We start from the raw sequence: 21,204 nt of genomic DNA on the forward strand, positions 1-21,204 counted from the left end.
AATCACTACTCTTAGCTAATTCCAAGGAATATAGCATTTAGGGGCTGGCGAAATGGCCCAGTGGTTAAGATCACTTGCTGCCTTCCAGAGGACCAAAGTTTGGGTTCAGACATGGATCCAAGCACCTATATCAGGCAGCTCACAACTAACTACCTGTAACTCCAGCTCCAAAGGGTGAGATGCCCTCAGTGCCTCCCACAGGCACACACACGCACACACCCCCCTCAGTCTCTGAAGACACGTGCACTCATGTGTACATTCCACCCTAAAGAGAAATATGTAATTTTATAAATAAAGAAAAATAAAAAATACATAATTTGGTTATGTCTTAATACACTGAGCCATACACTGTTCTATTTTTCTAACTAGCTCACATAATCTCCTTTCAAGCACTAAAGTGCAAACTCTACAAACCTGTTCCCTAAGAGCACACTCTGCTCTACAGCCCTTATTTTCATGTTCTGCTGATGCAAGTTTGATGTTCAGTATCTGCTCTACTCACCCTTCCAAGTGCCTTCATATGGAAACCTAAAATATCTACTTCCCCATTTCCCAAAGTGTCTTGTAGTTGGGGGTTCCAGAAATTTCCTGTGTTTGAAAGTTTGCATGAGATCTGGCAAAGAAGTTACTTCTGGTTTGTCCCCCCACACCCGCCACCAACAATAAGCAGTCACAAAACTTTGGGGCATTTGTTTTCTCCTCCCTCTCTTTGGTGACACCGGCTAATACAGATTCTAGTACCGTGTCACAACTTCCAAAACAAACTGAAAGACAGGATACTGTGTGACCTCTTTGCCTATAGCAGACTGCAGAAGACATGCCATAAATAGTGGCAGTTTGTAGATATGGTGGTGGTACTCCAGCATGGATGCAATGGCAGAAGAGGCAGAGCCTGCCTTGGATCTGGGAGTCCCAAATGCTGTGAGAATCTTTTGGGACTTGACTTTGTTCATGTCAGTTTAATTAAAAACGTCTTTAGTTCTCCCAGTAACTCTGCAAACTAATAATAAAATGATTTATTATTTTCTAAAAATCATTTCCTGATTTAAATATAGTGGATTGCTGGAAAACAATTGTAATCCTAGCACATGGGAGTCTGAGGCAAGAGGACTGCTAAAAGTTCAAGTGTAGTCTGGGCTATATAGTAGTTCTAGGTCAACCTGGACTACAAATAAGACCATGTAACAAATCAATAAGATTTTTAAAAAGCCTAACTTGAATTATAGCATATTCCTTTTTTGCAAGCATTTGTATTTCCACACCTTTCAAATCTATATAGTTCCAGCAGGAACAATTACCTTCTTCAGCTGCTAGTAATATTGTGTATCTATTTTTCTTAGTACACTGCCAGCTCACAAATACACCTGAATATATGTGGATGGCTTGGAATTGGACTACTTCAGATCCCAGCCACAAACACTTCATATATGTGATCTTGGGAAAGTTATATCTAAAATTCTTCCTTGTAAATCTTAGTTAATAGCAGGGCTGTTGTGACACTGGATGGAAAAATATACACTATATTGGTAAACTGTCCCATGCTGTTCAAACTCACTGAGAAGCTGTCCCCATCCCCACTTCAGACCCAAGCATGTTGGCCCTTTGATTAAGAATGGGCTGGTCCCCATAATTCTGTAACATGGAGGAAAGAGTAGCAAAATAGTCTATGATATAAACTCTGTGTCCTTGCAAAGAGCAGGAAGATAAATCATTTCCACCAGAGGATTATCCTGTGACATAAAAGCACTTATAGTAGGAAGGAGCAGCTGGAGGTTCAGCTATAGGAAACTCAGCTGACTGCCTCAATATCCCACACTGGTTCATCTCAAGTCTGAGTGTCTGCTTTGATATTACCTCTGGCTGTCACTGTTTGTTGTTATACTTGGAACTCTCACCTGAAGAGACTCTCTCAGCTGGGAACTCTACTAGTTGGCTGTCTCAAAACGGTTTCCTGGTTGGTTTCTGCGGAATGATTTGAGTACCTGACTTGACCATATTTTGATTTTATGCTTTCTCTTTCCATCTCTGCACCCATTTTGTCTCTTTCTTTCTCTGCCTTACTGTTTATTCTTTTTTTTTGATAAAGCTATTTTTTAAAAGATCTTATTTATTTATTATGTATACAACATTCTGCTTCCATGTATATCTGCACACCAGAAGAGGGCACCAGATCTCATATCAGATGGTTGTGAGGCACCATGTGGCTGCTGGGAATTGAACTCAGAACCTCTGGAAGAGCAGTCAGTGCTCTTAACCTCTGAGCCATTTCTCCAGCCCCTTACTGTTTATTCTTTTACTTGCTATATACTTAATAAATAAACACACTTATTCAAAACCAAAACTATGGCTACTGAATATTTTCTGGACTCTGGACTACATAGGCCAATGAGCTAGCACATATAAACACTTAGTTCACTAAATTTCAATAAACATTCTCTCTTCCTGATCAAAATCACTTTCCAGATAAAGTGACTACTTTATCATGTTCTACTTATCCATTTCTCTTATGTTTTTGACTCAACTCAATGTAGACTTCTTTATCCGATGTATTTATTTCTTAGACAGTTTTGGTTAAGTCCTATCATTTCTTCCTATGAAATACTGCTTAAGGACTTTGTAACAATCAAAGCTGTCTTATTTCAACAATAATTTGCCACTTGTATTAATTTGTCCAATTTTTAGATATATCAAAGTAGCATTACAGATTTCTAAATTGGAATAGACTCGAATTCTAATGCTTCACAATTCTGAGATGAGTTTTGAATTGCAGTACTGCAAAATACTTTAAATAAGTGGAGGGCAGAACTTGAGATGGCTCAGTGGTTAAGAATGTTTGCTATGCTGGCTGCTCTTGAGAGCATTAGAGTTCAGTTCTCCACACCAATGTAGGGTGGTTATGACCTATAACTCCTAATCCAGGGGATCTGACACCCGAGTCTGGACCCTGTAATTCTCGCATCCCCTCACCCCACACACATACTCTTCAAAAAAAACAAAACAAAACAAAACAAACAAACAAACAAAAAAACCATATTACACACTGAAGCTTTACAACTATGAAATAGTTTTAGTATTCCTAAAGTAAATAATTCCTACTAGAAATTTTAGTTTCCAGGTTTGAAAATTACAGTTAACTACTGAAAGCAAATTTATTAAAAAAAAAAAAAAGAAAGAAGGAAGGAACAAAAACATCTGAAAGATTTCTGCCAACCCCATAGAAATAATTTGTGACTATTTTTATTTTTGCCTCTTTCAGTTTTCTGTATGCATAACAGCTAAAAAAAAAAAAAAACATACATACTAATGAAAACTGATTTCAGAATCTTTATCTGTTGAAATAAACTTTGTTTTTTAACCTGTAAATTTTTCAGTTCAGTTACTCATGTAAATTTACATTTTGGGGAGTTTTTTCTTTCTTCTTCATTTAAACTTGGAGCCATTACACTGCATTATCATATACATCCCCTTAGATATATTTAGTACTTTCTGTTAAAGGGAACACTTACCTATGATGGTGGAGCGCAAATGTCCAACATGAAATTTTTTTGCAACATTAGGTGAACTACAAAAAGTGCAAGAATATTTTCTTATTCCAATAACAAAATTTTTGAACATGGGCTAGATAATAATTCCTCTTTAGGTTAACATAATTAGGGAGAAGGGCTTTTGACAATTCAGAAAAAATGTAAATTAGACATCAAATTAACAATAAGGATAAGTTAGAATTTGGAATCCCCTATCATTGACCAGTAATGATTGATCTTGTGATCCATAAACTAGTGTGATACTCAGAAATGGCACACTTAGAAAACAAATTATTTTAAGAGCAGGAAGATAAAAGTGCTAGGGAGATAGCCCAGCAGGGAACGGTGTTTACTGACAGGACTGACAATCTGACAAAATGTTCCTTGGAATCATTAATCTGACATTTTTTTCTGGAACCATGCTCCTACTAAGAAGGGAATCCTATGAAACAGGAAAGACAAAACTTGAATCCTTTGGTGACCAAAGTAGCAATGATGAGATTACAACTGGATACCTTACTTCTGTAAACTATTTAATGTAATCTCCTAAATCTTATGAGAAGGAACACATGATTTATTAATTTACTTTCTTAAAAGAAAGTATTGTGATTTGAATGAGAAATGTCCCCCACAGGCTCAAAATGCTAACTCCTTGGTCCCAGCTGGTGGTACTATCTGGAAACTTGTAGGAGGTGGTCATCATTGGCTACCTATCCAGTTCAAGGCCAATGTAGAGATCATGCCTAAAACAAGGAAAGGCAAAAACACACTGGAGATGTAAAATATCTATTTTTGTCCTTTTTATCCCTGTGATCCTAACAAAATAACAGAATGCCACTGATTATCAACTTTCCATGTGTAACATAATGAAAGCACAATCACCAAGGTGTGATCCTCTCTGCCCTAGCAGCTGGATTAATCAGCACATAATAGTTACTTACCTGAATTCTACCACAATCCTCTTCTGGGGAAGACCGGAGAAAAGTTCACTTTTTAACCCATATTTTGAGCCGTCTTCAGTAACTTGCTGAAGCACTGCCTAAAAACAGAAGGCGTGGGACTTAGTGATATCAGAAAGGAAAAAAAAAGTCAATGTTCTTAACTACTGCATTTTCATTGTCAGCAATTCCACATCTAGAATCAACATCACTTGTTGCCAATTCCTCTGATAGCACTTAAAACATGAGATAATAATGAATAATGTAATAATTCAATATTACAGTAACCATTGATGATGCTTAGAGATCAGGAAGTTGAGGTTTGTGATGTGAGGTTATGTTAACTGGCAAAAGTTCCAAGGAAATAGTAATACCACAGCCAGGGCAGTATCTGGTCAGTTATTGAGTGCAGACTATGTTACAAAGGCTGGGACGAGGATTTTACATGTATTAACTCAGTTCATCTTCACAACAGCTTCAGAGATGAGTACTATGCTCACAAACAAGGAAGGAAAAGTATGGAGGTTAATTTTCCTAAGGTCAAAATAGCTCAGTTGCTAATAGCACTTTCTTGACCTGGACAAATCTTTTTTTTTTTCAATTTTTTTAAATTTACATTAAAAACAATGTTATTTTACATACCAATCCCAGTTCCCTTTCCTTCCCATCTTCCCATGCCCCCCCCAACCTGCCATCCCACTCCCCCATCCACTCCCCAGGAAGGGTGAGGCATCCCATGGGGGAATCATCAAAGTCTGTCACATCATTTGGGGCAGGGCCTAGGTCATCTCCCGTGTGTCTAGGCTGAGAGAATATCCCTCCATAGGAATGGGCTCTCAAAGCCCATTTGTGCACTAGGGATAAACACTGGTTCGACTGCCAGAGGCCCCATAGACTAGTGCCCAGTGCTCCTAGCTGACAACCATGTTCAGGGGGTCTGATTAGGTCCTATGCTGGTTCCCCAGCTGTCAGACATTGCTACAGGATTCCTGCTCTATGGAAGAGTCTGCCAGACATCTTGCAGGACACAAGAGAAAAGTGACTGACAAACTGCCAATACAGGCAGACAGTTTAAAGGTTCCTGCTTTGCTGAGTCTGCAATACACACTATGGCCTATGAGCTGAAGATGGAACATTACAGAAGAACTTCAGGTGACTGACCAGGCATCTAGTTGTCTCTGTCATTTCTAGAGTTTACATATTATCCTTCTGTGGTCTTTGATGGAGTTGAAGACAGATAGTCATGGTTACAGATTTCCTTAGTTATGATGCAAGATAAGTCACATTTAAGACTTTAGACTCACAAAGATAGGATAGATAAAATACTTTAATTTTTTGTTTGTTTGTTTTTTGTTTTTTTGAGACAGGTTTTCTCTGTGGCTTTGGAGGCTGTCCTGGAACTAGCTCTTGTAGACCAGGCTGGGTCTTGAACTCAGAGATCCGCCTGCCTCTGTCTCCCGAGTGCTGGGATTAAAGGCATGCGCCACCACCACCCAGCTTTTCTTTAAATCTTGCTCAATGTTATTGGACTAAATATTGTAATTATAATTCTTGCTTAATAACTTTTGTTTTATATATAATTTGACTATGTTAAAGTTAAAACATTTCTTTTTATTTAGACAGAAAATAGGAGATGATGGGGGGAAGTCTTCTGTGCACATGTTCTCCTATTGGTTGATGAATAAAACACTGTTGGCCAATAGGGAAGCAAGATAGGCGGGACTAGGAGACAAGGAGGATTCTGGAAAGTGTAGTAAGAGAGAAGTCACCATGTGATCCCAGGAGGAGAGGATGCCTGAGTTTGGCGTTCTTGGTAAGATAAGACCATGTAGAAATACATATATTAGTAGTTATGGGTTAATACTTAAGACAGAGCTAGTTAATAAGAAATCGTAGTCACCGGCCAACAGATTTATAATTAATAGTGTCTTGTGTGTTATTTGGGGGCTTTAGTAGAGAAGGGACCTAGGCAGCTGGCAGAAAAAGAGTACATGTAACAAGTTAAGGTAGTCATCAATCTCATTACAGAGGAAGGGCATTTAAGGTAGCCTCTCCACTATTGCTTAGATTCTTCATTGGGGTCATCCTTGTGGATCACTGGACATTTCCCTAGTGCCAGATTTCTCTTGAAACCTACAATGGCTCCCTCTATTAAGGAATCTCTTTTCTTGTTCTCTATTTCTCTTCTTTGTGTTCCAACCCTAGCATAGCATAAATTTGGTGTAGTGGTGCTTGCCTATAAACTAGGCACTCAGGAGGTGGAAACAAGATCATCAGGAAGTTCAACTTTGTCACTGACTATTTCTCCAGTTCAAGTCCAGCCTGGGATACAGGAGATATGAAGTCAAATAGCAGAAATCCTCCCAGTCAAATGAATGCATTAATTAGTTACTGCATGCATGCTGCTGCTGCTTCTGTACTAACTGAAGACCCCAAGAAAAGCTAGGGAACAAATAACATGCAATTAAATGCCTGTTGGCTATACAGGTAGAATTTTACTAGCAAGAATTAGTTAATATAGTCAAGAAATCAGCTAAGGCAGATGGTGCATGATTGTAACCCCAACAATTCAGAAAAGGAAGGAAGATCCTGGGGTATTGGCTAGCCTAGGCTACACAGTGACACCCTCACTCACTGTTTTGCTTCTTTAACCCCTAAGACTCATTAATGCTGCCAATATACTCACTCTGTGGTGTGTGGCCATACCACGGTCACATCTTTAGTGAATACTAACTTTCCCTTTGCTAGCAGCTATCAATTACAAATGTAGATTTTAACTACAAAATGTAAAGGAGGTACTATTGTTCTATTATAGTCTAATAGGTAAAGTAATAAAATCTAATATATTTACCAATGTGCATGTTTAAATGTAAGCTAAACGCATATAAATATTGGTGCATTCAGAGTTTTAACCAGAAATGAAGTCTTCCACTTTCCTAGTTTTGGCAGTTGAGGAAATCAACAAATACTCCAATTGGGTGGCACTTTCTGCTTCTCTGTCATCATTCTTTTCTGTGGATGACTACGTCCTTTCTTTTTTCTAGTTCTACTAGGTGACCATTACCTTATGCCTGTCAGCAGAGTCATAAGGGATTTACTGCTTGCCCTGCTCTTTGATATTAAAATCATCCATTATCATCCATTACTTCCTAAAAACTAAACATGGCTTGAAAGTATTCACTACCTATAGCCAAAGCTTATTTATTTAGTTAAGTCACAAAATAGTTCTTCTTCCTCTTGGTAAAGCATTCGAAGTTGGATTTGCAACCAAAAATCGTGATTTTATTCACCATGGCTTTTCAGATATAACAAAGAAAATAAGGTTTCTGTCTGTATTTTTAGAAAACGCAAATAGAACTTGATTTAAACCATCTTTTCCCCCCTTTTAAATGAATTTAGTATCACTAAGGGTTACAGATTCTCCTACAAATGTTTTCAAGCTTCTGACAAGTGTAAGTATGGTAGGAAAGTAAGAGGTCTGTAAGCCTTTATGGGATAGTCCACCTCACCAAGCCATGGAAATACTTGTAGTAATGAATCCAACTGGATATCTCTAAGCTAGGTGAAATTCTACAGTTTCTAAATTGAAATAAAGGATACAATTCGATGCCACTAAATTTTTAAGTTATTATATAAACCTTTATTTTCCCTGGAAATATAAACATTATCTCTTTCACCTAAAGTAGCTTTAAAGGTAAAATTCTACTTCTTTCCCCCATTGTAAGGAAAAACCAAAGGAGGAAAATACTGCTATTGAGGGTTAAAAGTATGGAAGGCACATTTGGCAAGATTTATTTCTACTTCCAAATAACTGTGAAAATACTAAAAAAGCATCACTTTCAAAGGGCAAATAAGTAACTTGGTGGCTTCTAAATTGCCATGGGATGATATCAAGAGAATACTGATCTTGAGTATTCTGGTCTTGGCTCTGTGTTGAGAGGGAAGGGGATGGGTCTGGGAGATGAGGACACCAACAGGTTGTAGGCACTATTTTAACAAGCTCAAAATAAAAATCCATGTCTGCTGATAGATTTTGGTTAGCTGGTTTTCTTCAGAATGAAGATGGCTGAAGAAAATAAGACTCCCAGGATTGCTGAGGAAACACCTGAGACTAAACAATCCAGAGGCAGATCCATATCCAGAGAACTTCTGACCTTGTGATTATTTTCAATTCAAGATGGCCATATTTACTAAGCCTCAACACTCCAATAGTAGGCTACATTCCTTTTTAAAAGATAGGCTAGGGCTGGAGAGATGGCTCAGTGGTTAAGAGCACTGACTGCTCTTCCAGAGGTCCTGAGTTCAATTCCCAGCAACCACATGGTGGCTCACAACCATCTGTAATGAGATCTGGTGTCCTCTTCTGGTGTGCAAGCATGCATGCAGATAACTGAATACATAATAAATAAATAAATAAATAAATAAATAAATAAATAAATAAAGGACAAAGCTTGCATTATAAATGAAAAGTTTGATCAAGATGAGTTTGACTTGGGACTTGCAGTGGGTGCCCGAGACTCAGAACCCTCATCCAGTAGCTGATGGAAGCAGAGGCAGACATCCACAGATATACACTGAACTGAACTCTGGAACTTAGTTGCAGAGAGGGAGGAATGAAGGTCAAAGGGGTCGGTACCAGGCTGGTAAAACCCACAGAAACAGCTGGCCTGAACAAGGAGGAGCACATAAACCCCAGACTGCTGTCTGGGAGGCCAGCAGGGACTGATCCAGACCCCTGAAGATGTATGTCAATGAGGAGGCCTCTGTACTCTAGGGGGGCCCTGGTAGTGGATTAGTATTTTTCCCTGGTGTAAGAAGGGACTTTGAGAGCCCATCCCACATGAAGGGATGCACTCTTGGCCTGGACACATGGGGGAGGGCCTAGGCCCAGCCCAGGATGATGTGGTGGACTTTGGGGAGCCCCCGTCGAGGGCCCTACCCTGCCTGGGGAGTGGAGGGTGGATAGGGTGGGGGTAGGTCGGGATGAGGGGGAGGGGTGGGAGGAGGGGAGGGAGAGGGAGAAGGGATTGAGCTTGTTCCTAATTTGAATTAATAAAAAAAAAAAGAAAAGAAAATCAAAAAAAGAAAAAAAAGATGAGTTTGACTTAGGGATTTCATGTAATCACTAGGGTTACCTGTTCTCTGATGTGCTAGCTTGAATGAGAGTCAATTCCTTTAAGGCTTCTCCAAGACCTCCAGGCCATCCTGAGTTTCGCATCTGAATTATTTTATTCTTACTGTATTAACAACCTTTTTACTTTATTATTCACCGTATTATTAAAAGAAAAAGCTATCCCATCGTTTCTCCAGTTTAAGCCTTATGATTCCAACAGATTATAGGCTACCAGGGAGTAGAAACCAACATACTTTTACTACAGAACACATTTATTTATTCAACAAAGCTATTAATCTAGAATCTATAATGCACCAGGCATTATGTCAAAACATGGAACTAGGGCAGTGGGAAAGACAGATGCTAAAAGCCCCAAAGTGAATTAAGAGTTTAAAGCATAAGTGGCATCAATCAAATAAATGGAATGTGCTGGACAGTGGTGATACAAGCCTTTAATCCCCAAACTCAGGAGACAGAGGCAGGTGGATTGAGTTCAAGGCCAGCCTGGTGTACAAAGTGAGTGCCAGGGTAGGCTCCAAAGTTACACAGAGACAAGCTGTCTCAAAGAAAAGCAAAAAACAAAAACAAAAACAAAAAAAGGAAGAAAAAGGGAGGGAGGGAGGGAAGGGAATGTAAAACAGCAAGGTAATTTCTGCAAGGAAGAGATTAACAGCCCATAGTGAAAAAGATCAGTGACTATCAAGGGCTAGGGAAGTAACTCAGTGGTAGAGCGCTTGCTTAAGCATATGAAAGGCCCTCAATTTGAACAATGAAAGTGCCAAAATAAGAAAGTAAGAAAGACTAATTAATACCGCACTCCAGACTGAGGAATCAATCATGTGCACAAGTTTGGAGGCAGCATATCAAGTTGAAGAGCTGAGAGGTCAGTGTGGTTACACAAGCGTAAAGGCACAAAGACTAGACTATATATAATCCATTCTTACCTTTGTTAATAATTCTCTGTTTATTTTGAAGTTCAGAGTTTTTGGGCCAGCACTGATGGCAGTCACCACTGTATCACATTTAAGCTGAAAAATAACAAATCAGGTAAAGCAGGCTATATTATAGAATAGACCTAATGAGATAGATAATTCCGACATCATGAAACTGGCTTACAAGACAGCAGGTGAATCGGTTCTCAGGCATTTTAGCTGGACCAGGGTCTTAGCCAATGTCTTCGGTTCTAAATCCTATTTACACAAACATATTTTCTTTCCTTTTTTTCCTCACTATGAATGCTATTCAGCTTCTCCTTTCCCTTTTCTCTTTCCTTCATTTCAAATTTCCCCATCTATCATTCAGTGAACACTTTATCTTATTCATCTTTCATGATAGCTAAAAACAGGACATCAAGTCGGGACCTACTACTAAAGCCCTTGCACAAACACACAGATTGACCTCTTTTTTTTCCTTTTTTCCCCAGAGACTGGGTTTCTCTGTGGCTTTGGAGACTGTTCTGGAACTAGAAGTTGTAGACCAGGCTGGTCTCGAACTCACAGAGATCCCCCTAACTCTGCCTCCCAAGTGCTGGGATTAAAGGCATGTGCCACCACCACCTGGCTCAGATTGGCCTCTTAAAGTATCTATTTTCCCTGCATGTGTCCATTCAAACCCTCTGATAGATTTATGGAACGAAAGATGGGTGGTGTTGGTGCTCACCAACACCAAGTTCCAGGACAGACTCAAAAACTATAAACTCTGTTTGGCAATAAAACAAAAAACAACACCCCCAAAAAACCAGACTGCAGTCACTGCAGAGCAACCTTTATCTCTGAGAACTTAAAAGACATGGAGAGGTCAAATATTTTAATTAGGTTAATTCTACTCCTGTTACCAGAATTTTACATCAGGTATGTCCTTATTAATAAAAAAAAATTAGAGGTGATCTTGTTATCAAATAACTATTACTCTGTTACCAAAGCTCCTTTAGCAGTCATTTTTTTAGTTATACATTCTTTCCAGTAATGATTTTCACTGTTTCAATTTTTGCAGAGTTCCTAGAGATCATCTTTGAGCAACATATAATCCTATTAATAAAAATTTAAAAACAAAAAACAAAACCTTTCCCAACATGTTTTGTGTGAGAGTCTGAAGCTAGCAATTTAGATTTGGTCATCCACTACCATCTTTCCAATTCCTTTGTTTTACTAGACCCACGAGAAAGAGCTTGGAAATGCCGAGAGCTTATAAAATCATCTAACTATGACTTCTCTGTGATCATTCCATATACATTATTTCTGCTCATGTTTTTAATGCTGTTCTCAGAAGCTCATTTCAAAAAATTGCAACCTATTGCTCTAATATACCAGTTTGTGTCCTGGATTCAAATGTTTACCCAGGGGCCTGGGGAGATTGTCAGATGTTAACACTCACTGACTGCTCTTCCAGAGGACCTGGGCTCTATGCCATTCCTAGCAATCATCTGTAACTCCAGTTGCAGGGGAATAAATAAATCCATCTTTAAAAGTTTATACAGTTTTGCTTCTTTTCTCTTTCCTCTGAGAAGGCAGCTCTATCTGTCTCTCCCTCTTCTGTCTGTCTATCTCTTTCTCTGTCTCCCTCTCTCCTGTGCCCTTACCTTCCCTCAATAAACCTTCCACATTAAAAAAAGTTTATACAGTTTTGACCTATAACTTAACATTTCAGTACTGTGGCTAATAAAAAACAAAAGACCAACTAAACCAATGTTAGCTCAGGATGTGTGCTATCAACCTGACATAACCCAGTCACCTGGGAGAAATGAACCTCACTCAAGAATTGCCTCCTCCATCAGATTGCCCTGACTGTCCCATGGTGTGTATGAGAGAAATTTTCTCGATTGATGACTGAGGTGGTGCCACTCCTGGGTAAATGGGCCTGAGTTGTATAAATAGGCAAGCTGAGCAAGAGCCAGAGAGAAAAACAGCAAGCAGCATTTGTTCGCAGTATGTGCATCAGTTCTTGCATAAGTTCCTAAGGTGACCAATGCAACAGAAAGTACAACAAAAGGAATACTTCACAGCTAATTTGAAGAATCAGGGAAACCTCACAGCATACAGCTAAAGTGAACTGCAATGTTTTCTGAGATGCCTTGAACAAAGAAGCACTATTGAATTCATATAGCTGAGCTCTGCTCTCCTTTAATGCTGTTTACTGTAAGGCCGAGATAAAATACCTTCTCTGCCAGTCTCCTGGCTTGGTCTTGAGTATCTAGCTGTGACTTCTGATTGTTGTCTTCAAGCAAGGAATCCACAGAAAGCTGAAAATCTGCCACTTCTCTAAAGGTAAACATTGAGATGGGAAAGTTGTTATAAAAAAACGTCACTTGTCTAGCAAAGACTAATCACCGTGGATTATGAGCACCTTCAAAATTAAAGGCCAAGAAATACAAAACTTCGTATTTACTTATAACTTATAAAATGTTGCTTATTTTATAAAATTCTGGCATCTTACCTAAGCTGGTCCTACTCTGCCTCTGAAACAGAGATATCTGGCAAGTTAAATGCAACTAGTAAAGCAGCTTCAGAAGAGGCCGCTTCGCTTCACACTTACCGGAAAGCTGTTTCTCCTACTCTAAGTGCTTGTTTATAACTGAACAAATAACAAGAACAAAAACATTTTAAATGGTTCTAATTTAAGTTTCAACATGACAAAAAAGTACATTTTTTTAATAACACTCAGTTTTTCACTAGAGATACAGACACAGCTATTTGTACTTTTACTAAACCATGGTTTAACTATTAAAAACTTCAGTGTAACCAGCTAAAGGAACAATCATTTACATGATGACAGAAGCTATTGGCAAATAAGGAAGTTAATAGAATCAAATATATCCAGTCACTGCAACAGTATTTATAGTGTCATTGAGAAAAACAAACAAGACTAAATCAAATTACCTCTACCTTACAAGTTAAAAAACAAACAACAACAAAAAAAAAACGTTGAATTTGGAAAAAAGGCTTGGCAGTTAGGATTTGAGAGCGGCTCATCATATTGTCTCTACAGATTTTTCTGTAGATGTGATAATTCAAGTTACACATTACTTTTAATTAATATATAAGTAACCACGTAACTACATACACCATCACATTCAGAGAAATGCCTAAAAATTCCTGTATGGCTTCCGTTTAATATCACATTACAAAACTAAACTCTAATGACCATTAAGTTTTCTGGGAGGTGGTCACTGTAGGGTGTATGAATTAAAGCTATGAAGGTCTGAGGATAAAAAGGCTTAAGTGATGATATGATAAAGTGAGTTGAGACATTAAAAAGAATGAAATATGTTCCGGATTTCTCTATTTCTCATGCTACTGTTCATAGTTCTACAATACCACTATACGATCATAAATACTAGGTCAAGATTAAGATGCTTTTCATTGTCCTAAAAAATATCTATCAATTTTAAAATGTTAGTGCTTTCAGCCAAGTTGCTTCTAACAAGAATATGCTGCTAATGTGTCTAACACTTATGTTTCCACAAATTCTAAGGATTCTTGTAAGTTCCAGGGAGCTGAATTGGATCCAAACAAACAGGTCAGATTCACTCCAGTTATTCAATCTTTCCCTGGTCCCAGGACTCCCTCCCTTCATGTTGGGACTCCTCGGGAATCCCTCCCTCATCTTATAATCATCCCCTCAAGTGACAGGACCTAAGAAAAAAATTTTTTCTAAACTTAACCTTGTCCTCTGCTGCCAACATCTAAGAGGCGCCAGGGAGTTCCCTATAGCCTGGACTGCAATGAAACAACCAGCTACCCCAGGACGTGGCAGCACCCCAACCTTCTCAGGTCCCCCAAAGATGGTCAACACTCCCCACGTCAGCAGGAAGCAATCTTGAGAATTCAATGCCCTTATTTCTTAACCTGCCACGTCTAACACCCTACCTTTTTAAATAATAAGTAGAGGTGGGAATGAAAGGTTCAGGCTTTAATGCTGATCGGCTCTACCTCTTTAAGAGACAGACCCCGCCCCCTGACAACACCCACAGGAACGTGCCCACAGCACATTTACAGCCTGCCTGTGTGAGGACTCTGGGCATGCATGGAACCTCAGTGCCCATGCACAGTCTTCCCTTTAAAAGTTCCAACTTCCCTGCTTCACTCTCTCTCTGCTTCTTCGCTCTGTTTGCTTCTGCTTCTCTTCTCTCTCTCTCTATGGCGACCGGCCATGGGTCAGCCATTACCCCTGTTCTTCTTCTCTCTTAGTCTCCCTACTCTACCGGACCTTATAATAAACTGCTTAATATGTCTAATAATAAACTAGTCTTATGTCTCATCCGATTCTTTTCTTCTTTATCTTTAATTTAAACAAAAACATAAAAGGCATAAAATAACCAGCCCTAGCCAAGAAGCTATGTGCAACTGATACCTGCTGCAAAGGGAAATACAGTTTCACCAATGGAGTGTCCCTGGATACATCAACCACACTACAGAGTCGGCCCTATGCCCAGGAGTAGTTGGCCAACACAAAATAAACTCTATGATTTTTTTTGTGGGGTTTCAATTTCCTTTTGGTACTTTTAGTCTTATCAGGATTTTGTTTTGATTTTTGTTTAATTATCTATTTATTTATTTATCTTAGAGAGTCTCGAAAAGAACATGAAGTTGGGCTAGTAGGGAAATGGGAAGGATCTGGGGGCAGTTGGGTAGGAGAAAGAATCTGATTAAAATACATACAGTCTACTGGAGACCTGCTTTGGCAGGGGTACAGGTCCAAATGTAAGACCCCTGGAAAGCTCAGGCTTCCAGAATCTTAGCCCAGGACCAAGGCTACCCCAATCACAGAAGGGAGGCGAAAGCTTGATGCAAATTGCATGAGGTTTTATTGTAGTTTAACGAGCTAACCCCATGTTAGCTCGGGTCTTTGATCCACCAGTCATGTCGGATGGCTAACAAAGACCGTTCGAAGCCGCTGCATACAGATCTTTATAGGGCAGCATAAGGGGAGTGTCTAGGGGTATGCACAGGTTCAGGATTGGTGTGCCTCCAGGCTTGGAGGGTTTGCCCTGTGTTGATTGGTCAACTGGTTGTTATGGCCCATAGGCCCTCCCAGGGTGGTTGCTATGCTCTCTGCGTCATTGCTGTGCTTGTCCGTAAAGCACACCCAGAGCCATAAAGCATAGCACCACCAGCTAACTTCTGATTGGTTCCTTGCCACGAGGCAGGCATCTGACCTCTAAGTGACCAAGGCAAGGTTATGGCAAGCATGTGTTCGGCTGTTATGGCTGCAGAAATGGGGAGCTGGCCCCTTCACAAAGACGTTGTGTGGAATAGGGGGGCTGGGTGTGATGACACAGGATGGACAGGACGGGGACAGAACAGACACAATCTGAGGGTGAATCAGGATGGCTGATAGTGTGTTCACTGAAAAAAAAAAAAGGTTATACTTATACTCTATAGTTGCACATAGTATTAAATGGCAGAAAAGGGGCAGGTGAGGTAGGGTGTGGCTTGAGATCATGGGTTGAGGAATTAGCATTGACCTTGGCAATAGGCACCAGTCATATGTTAATGAAAGGGTCACAAGTTCCTTTGCCAGAGATGGGAGAAAAACTGCTTTAGCAAGCAGGAAGTTTCCTCAAGCTCCCACCCTCTCCCCTCCCCCAGGGAATGTAGGTCCTTATCCAAATGTCTGACCTTGGGAAAAGGACTTCTTCTGGGACCAGACACTACACTACAATTTAAGAGCAATTTTTATTCCTTAAGGGGATAAGCACTGAGCTGTTCCCTAAATGTGTCCCTTTGTGTATTGGTCTTACTATATGGGCATGTTCCCTTCGTACACTCCCCAAAGGGAACCATATCATTCTGTTTTCTCAGTATTTATTAACTGAACTCTCACCCTTAAAGTCTTCAGGCTCTGGATCTGAATTGTAGGCATTTCATCCTTGGGATCAGGTGTGGCTAGAAAATCTAGTTCTTGGTGTAATGAGGAGGGCACATTTGAATTCCTGGTTCTACAGCAGCAGGGATATTTTTCCCAAAGAATTAGAGGCTACCATTGTATACATTCTCACCCTTTACCAGAGCCTGCACAAAATTTCCCAAAGGGAAAGGCATTAATAGAATCAGTAAAATGAAAGTGAAAAGGTAATTGGAGAATGAAATGCTGAACTTTGTCAAGCAGCAGTGGTCACCATGTAGTCCACACCAGCAGTTCCAGTATGCCTACAAAACACTCCTAAACCAAAGGGTCAGGGAACATTGCAGAACATGGGGCAAAAAGATTGTAAGAGCCAGAGGGTCAGGGACACCCTGTGCTGTGAGACTGTGTCTCCTAGTAATGTAAGAAGCTACACCCATAAAGTGTCACCAACATGACTGTCTAAACAAGAGTGGAATAAGGAGGACACCAATGGACTTGACAAACTGGACTAGGAAAGCCCAAGAGGCCTCAACCTAATAAAAAGAACTGTAGGCAACTTCAGAAAGCAGGGAGCAGGAAATGTGGCCCTCCCTAGGAAAGAGCACAACAACAGCTTGTCTAGTGCAAAACAGTCAGCCCCAAAACATACACACAGGGAACATTATACCAATTAACAGGTTATATTTAAAAATATTTATGTATACAAATATACTTATTAGCACTATACAGACTCAACAGGTAATATTTAGGAATAAATATGTATATACCTATACTTACCTGCATGCAATAAAAAAAGGGGGGACAGGAAATTGAAGGAGAGCATGGAGGGAAATACGGGAAGATTTGAAATGAGAAAAGGGAAAGCAGAAATACTGTAATCAAATTAAAATCTAGAAGTATATGAAAAAATTTCAAACGGGAAAAAAAAAAACCTAGTGAAATTTCCTGTCTTTTTGTTTGTTTGTTTTGTTTTTCAAGACAGGGTTTCTCTGTGTAGCCCTGGCTATCTTGGAACTAGCTCTGTAGATAAAGACAAGCCGGCCTCAAACTAGTGCACCACCCTAGCAATTTCCTGGGCCTTAATTCATTACCCATTAATTTAGCATGGGCTCTACTTACCAATCCAAATTGATATCTGAGCTGTAACCACAAATACAAGTTCACCTACCAATTAATGTCTGTGTAATTCTGGACACATTGCTCTATCTCTTGGTACCTCAGTAAAATGATAATAAAGTATCTACTTTATTGGGTTATAGAGAAACAATATAAATTATATTATATTTATCAGTTTAATATAAATAAAATATAAATAAAATATATTTATATTATATCAGTTATAAATTATATTAGTCACAGATCTGATGCTAAATAACATATTAAATACTACCAACACTAACATCTTGGGGAAGCTTTTTCTTTGTCCTTTATATACTAAAATGGCTGGCAAACTATGTCCTTGTCTCTTTTCCAAGATTACTCTTGTTACTATGTGTTTTCTAAAAAGATTTATTCATTTTTGTATACAGTGTTCTGTCTGCACGTATGCCTGCATGCCAGAAGAGGGCACCAGATCTCATTACACATGGTTATGAGTCACCATGTGGTTGCTGGGAATTGAACTCAGGACCTCTGGAAGAATAGCCAGTGCTCTTAACCGCTCAGGTAATAAGCCCTCTTAGATTATTCTTTATAGGGTACATGATGACTCCACTTTCTGAAAATGAAATTTAATTGTAGAAAATTCATTTAAGGTTTGAATATACTTATTGTATTCTTCCTTACCAAAGGATTTTGAGAATTGAGTCAAATATTTGAACCAATCTTTGGGCAACTAAAGAAATTAGTTTAGCAAAATAGGAATAAAACACAAAGAAGGACAGAAACAACAAAGATTTTTAAAAGTCTAAGAAATAAAGAAAAACTAGAAGTAATACGAGCTCTAAAATTATTGTGATGATAGGAATTTGAATATATTGAAGGCTAAATTACAGTTTCTTGATATAGAGCTAGGATTTTTATTAAAATATTTAATATGACCAGAGTCTTTTTCTTAAATAACTTATTTATTCTTATTTTATGGATACAATGTTTTGCCTGCATGTATGTCTCTGTGAGGGTGTCAGATCTTTTAGTTACAGACAGCTGTTAGCTGCCATGTGGGTGCTGTGAAATGAACCCAGGTCCTCTGGAAGAACAGTCAGTGCTCTTAACCATGTCCAATGACCAGAGTCTTTCAGCATGGCTCTCAAACATTCATAAACATCAAAGAAACAATCATAAGTTGCTAAAGATAGTTTAAAAATTTTTATGGATAGTAATAGCTGCAGTTTTATTTTTAACATGGTAACATATTATTCTAATGGACTCACAAATATTTCCATTAATTCAGTGCCAGAGGACAAAAACAAAAGCACCCTTCTAGTCTCATTCACACTATTTAACTTGCTGGTAAGAACATTGGAAACATAAACTCTGAAGTTATGTTTGGGGTTACTCCAGTAAAAAGTACAGAAGAGAAGGAAGTGGTTCAGGAAAGTGAGGGAGATCAACGACTTCATCTATTTCTCCTTTTTGGGAACTTTTGTTTTGTCTACTAAGAGAAGATTCTTCTGTATGAACTATAGAACTATGAAATAGAAAATAGTCAAATTCCCACCAATAGTAGGACATTATAAATTATAGATAAAAACAATGAAACTGAAATGACTAAGGTAACACCATCCCATCCCAACGTTATCTTGTGCCTGCCAGGTCTCTTCTCAGCCTTCCACCCCAACAGCTACATTGACCTTGGCACCACTTCTGGAACTGTCCATGACCTTGGCCACGGTCCAGACATACTATATAGTGTTTGGTTGATACTGCTGGGTGTTTCAAGGAAAGCAGATGTTACTAGGCCACTTTAAACCCTCATTAATCTCTCTCTCTCTCTCTCTCTCTCTCTCTCTCTCTCTCTCTCTCTCTCTCACACACACACACACACACACACACACTCACACTCACACACACACACACACACAAACCCCTAGAGCACTGATGTAATGGCTTTGTTTTTGTTTTTTGGGTTGTTTGTTTGTTTGTTTTAATGCTGCCTTGAGCTTGGAAACCAAGGGACTTTCTAGACTCATGAGCAGCTATTGGTCTGGTCATCAATAAAAAGGGCTTAAATGGGCTTAATGAGCAAGGTTGTCGATAACTACCTTGTGTAGATCATTTCAACATCAAGGGAACATGTCCTGAAATTTCTAATGACTGCCTGCTACATTTTTGCTTAGAAACAGTAGGGAGAGGGGAAAGCATTTAAAAGATGTTGATCCCGTGCTGAAAATGATGATGATAGGTGATTAGGAAACAGGTTTATTTAAAGTAGCTCCTCTAATTTTTGTTTTGTTTTGTTTTGAGACAAATCTCTCTACTTAGCTCTGGCTGTCCTGGAATTCCTTATCAGGATGGTCATCCTGTTAACTTATCATTTTGCTAAAAAAACTTCAGTGCTTGGATAAAATGTAGTCTACCCATGATTGTAAATAGCCTTTGGCTGCAGGTACACAAATGTTCAAAGAAATTACATCTACACCAAACAATGAACAAATTTTTCAAATTATCTCAAACAATACACTAAAAACAACTACTTATACAGCATTTGCCTTGTAACAGGGATTACAGAATATAAAGATGATTTGCAGTATATAAAGGGTGTATGGATGATGCATGGAAATAGCATACCACTGTTTGCAAGACGCCTTGAGCTTCTGAAGATTGTGGGTCTCCAAGATATCCTGTTGTCAATCACCAAAGGATGACTGTACTCTATCAATTAGTTAATAAGAAGCTTGCCACATAGCTCTGAGGTTTTTAAAAATGAAATATAAGGGGCTGGAAAGATGGCTCAGAGGTTAAGAGCACTGACTGCTCTTCCAGAGGTCCTGAGTTCAATTCCCAGCAACCACATGGTGGCCCCCAACCATCCATTATGAGATCTAGTGCTCTCTTCTGGTGTGCAGATATACATGGAAGCAGAATGTTGTATACATAATAAATAAATAAAATCTTTTTTAAAAAAATGAAATATAAAATTCTCAGTATCATAATATCCTTTGTCCCCTTAATTTTATTAAAACTTTCAGGTGAGAGGGGTGAGTATCCCTTTTTTCATGATAAGGAAAAGAAATAAAGAGAAAGAGAAGGCTAAGACTAGAGAGTACCTATAAACTTACTATTTTTAGCTTTGAAAAAAATGAAAGTAGGGCTGGGTGTGGTGGTGCACACCTTTAATCCCAGCACACAGAAGTCAGAAGCAGGCAGATCTCTGTAAGTTCAAGGCCTGACCTACCAAGTGAATTCCGGGATAGCCAGAGCTATGTAGACAGAGACTTTTCCCTGTATCTAAGGAAACAATATATATTTTATATGGCCTTAAACAACAGTTCTCTATTACTTGGGAATCTTCAAATAAAAACTCAAACAAAAACAACACAACCAAAGTGGCAGATAAGTATGGTATAATAGCATTCAAACATCAGACAATTACACAGTCTCCAATAATCCTTCAAAAACTCCGAGACTGAGATTATAACCACATTGTCATTCTTTTATTGTTAAACAACTAGAATCTGCTTCCTAAAAACTGACCTTATTGTTAGAAAAAACAAACTTGAAAATAATTAACAAAGGAATATTACATTGACCACAGAACACCTAAATAGAATTGTAATTTTATGATACCAATCGTAATAAGTTGAACATAATGAATCGTAACTTTAAGGACTGTTCTATAATT

The 21,204-nt window shown here is 38.8% G+C and overlaps 1 protein-coding gene across 2 annotated transcripts in view; it reads right to left on the reverse strand.

Moving 5' to 3' along the window:
• Rars2 (arginyl-tRNA synthetase 2, mitochondrial) overlaps positions 1-21,204 on the reverse strand; it is a 47,057-nt gene that overhangs the window by 23,156 nt on the left and 2,697 nt on the right. The window contains exons 3-6 of one of the 2 annotated variants that reach the window (XM_027403408.2): positions 12,730-12,832; positions 10,520-10,603; positions 4,466-4,563; positions 3,507-3,562 (exon numbers count right to left, since the gene is read on the reverse strand). In XM_027403408.2, the coding sequence (XP_027259209.1) occupies positions 3,507-3,562; positions 4,466-4,563; positions 10,520-10,603; positions 12,730-12,832 (341 nt within the window). Of the gene's footprint in view, positions 1-3,506; positions 3,563-4,465; positions 4,564-10,519; positions 10,604-12,729; positions 12,833-21,204 lie in introns of those variants that run through there. The other variant, XM_035439933.1, reaches the window with a different exon arrangement.

The sequence above is a fragment of the Cricetulus griseus genome, chromosome 2 (genome assembly GCF_003668045.3).
Source record: "Cricetulus griseus strain 17A/GY chromosome 2, alternate assembly CriGri-PICRH-1.0, whole genome shotgun sequence".
In the NCBI taxonomy this organism is placed as follows: Eukaryota; Metazoa; Chordata; class Mammalia; order Rodentia; family Cricetidae; genus Cricetulus; species Cricetulus griseus.